The 1964-nt window shown below is 18.4% G+C and overlaps 1 protein-coding gene across 2 annotated transcripts in view; it reads left to right on the top strand.

Moving 5' to 3' along the window:
* Nucleotides 1–1472, top strand: part of LOC102673920 (prostaglandin E synthase 2) — a 9504-nt gene extending 8032 nt beyond the window's left edge. For both annotated transcript variants that reach the window (XM_006623610.2, XM_006623609.2), the window contains exons 2-6: nucleotides 32–106; nucleotides 306–643; nucleotides 737–848; nucleotides 945–1311; nucleotides 1348–1472. In XM_006623610.2, coding sequence (XP_006623673.1) covers nucleotides 32–106; nucleotides 306–643; nucleotides 737–848; nucleotides 945–1310 — 891 coding nt within the window. In that variant the 3' untranslated portion in view covers nucleotide 1311; nucleotides 1348–1472. The remainder of the gene's footprint in view (nucleotides 1–31; nucleotides 107–305; nucleotides 644–736; nucleotides 849–944; nucleotides 1312–1347) is intronic.
* Nucleotides 1473–1964: the final 492 nt, after the last annotated feature.

Here is a 1964-nt window from a genome sequence, read left to right as displayed (position 1 = left end):
TTTTTAATTTAACATCTTATTTTTATTATAGGTTGTTTCTCCAATGGATTCTACCGAATTAAAATTGACTTTATTTCAATATCAGACTTGTCCTTTCTGTTGTAAGGTAAAATATTTATATTTTTATAATTTATATAATAAATTAAATAATGATATATGTATTTTTTAAACAAAAATATAAATATAATATAATAGAATATTTAATATTATATATATTAAATTTTTTAACAATGATATCATGAATAATAATTATAAATATAATTATTAATATAATTCTAATAATTATAAATATAAAAATATTTTAGGTCAGAGTTTTCTTAGATTATTATGGAATATCTTATGATATTGTAGAAGTTGATCCTGTATTGCGAAAAGAAATATCTTGGTCATCTTATAAGAAAGTACCAATACTTTTAGCACAAATAGATTCAGGATATCAGCCTTTAAATGATAGTTCAATGATTGTTTCTCTATTAGCATCATATTTAAAAGATAGATCACAAAAAATAAATGATTTAGTAGAATATTATCCAAGTATAGCAATGCATGATGAAAATCAAAAATTGAAATATGAAATCATGAATAAATATTTTTTAATGTATAAAGAAAATTTAATTTCAGATGAAAACATTAATGAGATTATGTAAGTTTTATTATACAAGCAATAACATTTCATTTTTCTATATTAAAGTAGATTAAACTTTATATTTTGATTAATTTATATCTTTTATTATAGAGAAGAACGTAAATGGAGACAATGGGTTGATGATGAATTTGTACATACATTATCACCAAATGTATATAGAACACTTAGTGAAGCTTACAAAACTTTTAATTGGTTTTCTGAAGTAAGTATTTGACAACAATTAAATCAAACAAAATATATATTAATTTTAATGCTAATATATAAATTTAAAAAATATATATATAAATAATTTCATTAGGTTGGTAAATGGAAAGAATATTTTCCAATATGGGAAAGATTAATAATAATAAATATAGGTGCTATAGCTATGTGGTTTATATCAAAACGTTTAAAAAAAAGACATAATTTGAAAGATGATGTTAGACAATCTTTATATGATGAAATTAACAAATGGTTATATGCTATTAAAAAACATGGTGGTACATTCATGGGAGGAAAAAAGCCTAATTTGTCAGATCTTGCTGTTTATGGAATTTTGAAAAGTATAGAAGGATGTAGTGCTTTTAAAGATGCTTTAGAAAATACTAAACTTTGTACATGGTATGATGCTATGGCCAAAGAAGTAGAAACACACTCAGGAAGCAAATATTTAATGGCTAAATAATAAAAAAATAATTTTAATACTTATAGATTTTATTTAATTAAATACTTATAGATTTATATTAATATCTTATTTACTTCAATTTCATTAAAATTATTTTGATTGTATTATTTATCATAATTGTTATAAGAAATTAATATAAATAAAATTATATTTTATGTTATTTCATTAAAGCATGTACAATATGTTAGTATAGTATAGTATATAAGTTAGTATAGTTAATATAATAAAAAGAAATAAAATAAATTACATTAAAGAAATTTTTAATGGTAAAAAATTAAAAAATATATATATATAAAACTTCAAATTAATATAAAAAGCATAATAACAAAATATCTATATTTAAGAAAAACATATTTTAAGATAAAACATATTTATATATAATTTTTAAATATTTTCCGTATTAATATAATTTGTGAGTATTACATGATAAAATAATACGTATATCTTTTGATATTTCTTATCTAATATTTTTTTAATTTTTATTCACTAAAAATATTATATTTCTTAATTTTTAATTTATTTGTATAAATATAATTAAAAAAATTATACATTAAATTATATATTAATTTCTATATTTTATATATCAAATATCAATTCAAACTGTACAAGGTATTTGACGATATGTCAATGAAAATCCTTTATTTTCAACTTCTT

Source organism: Apis dorsata, unplaced genomic scaffold (assembly GCF_000469605.1).
Source record: "Apis dorsata unplaced genomic scaffold, Apis dorsata 1.3 scaffold_920, whole genome shotgun sequence".
NCBI lineage: Eukaryota > Metazoa > Arthropoda > Insecta > Hymenoptera > Apidae > Apis > Apis dorsata.
Note: the sequence above shows the minus strand (reverse complement) of the source record. Positions and strands in the feature narration are given on the sequence as shown.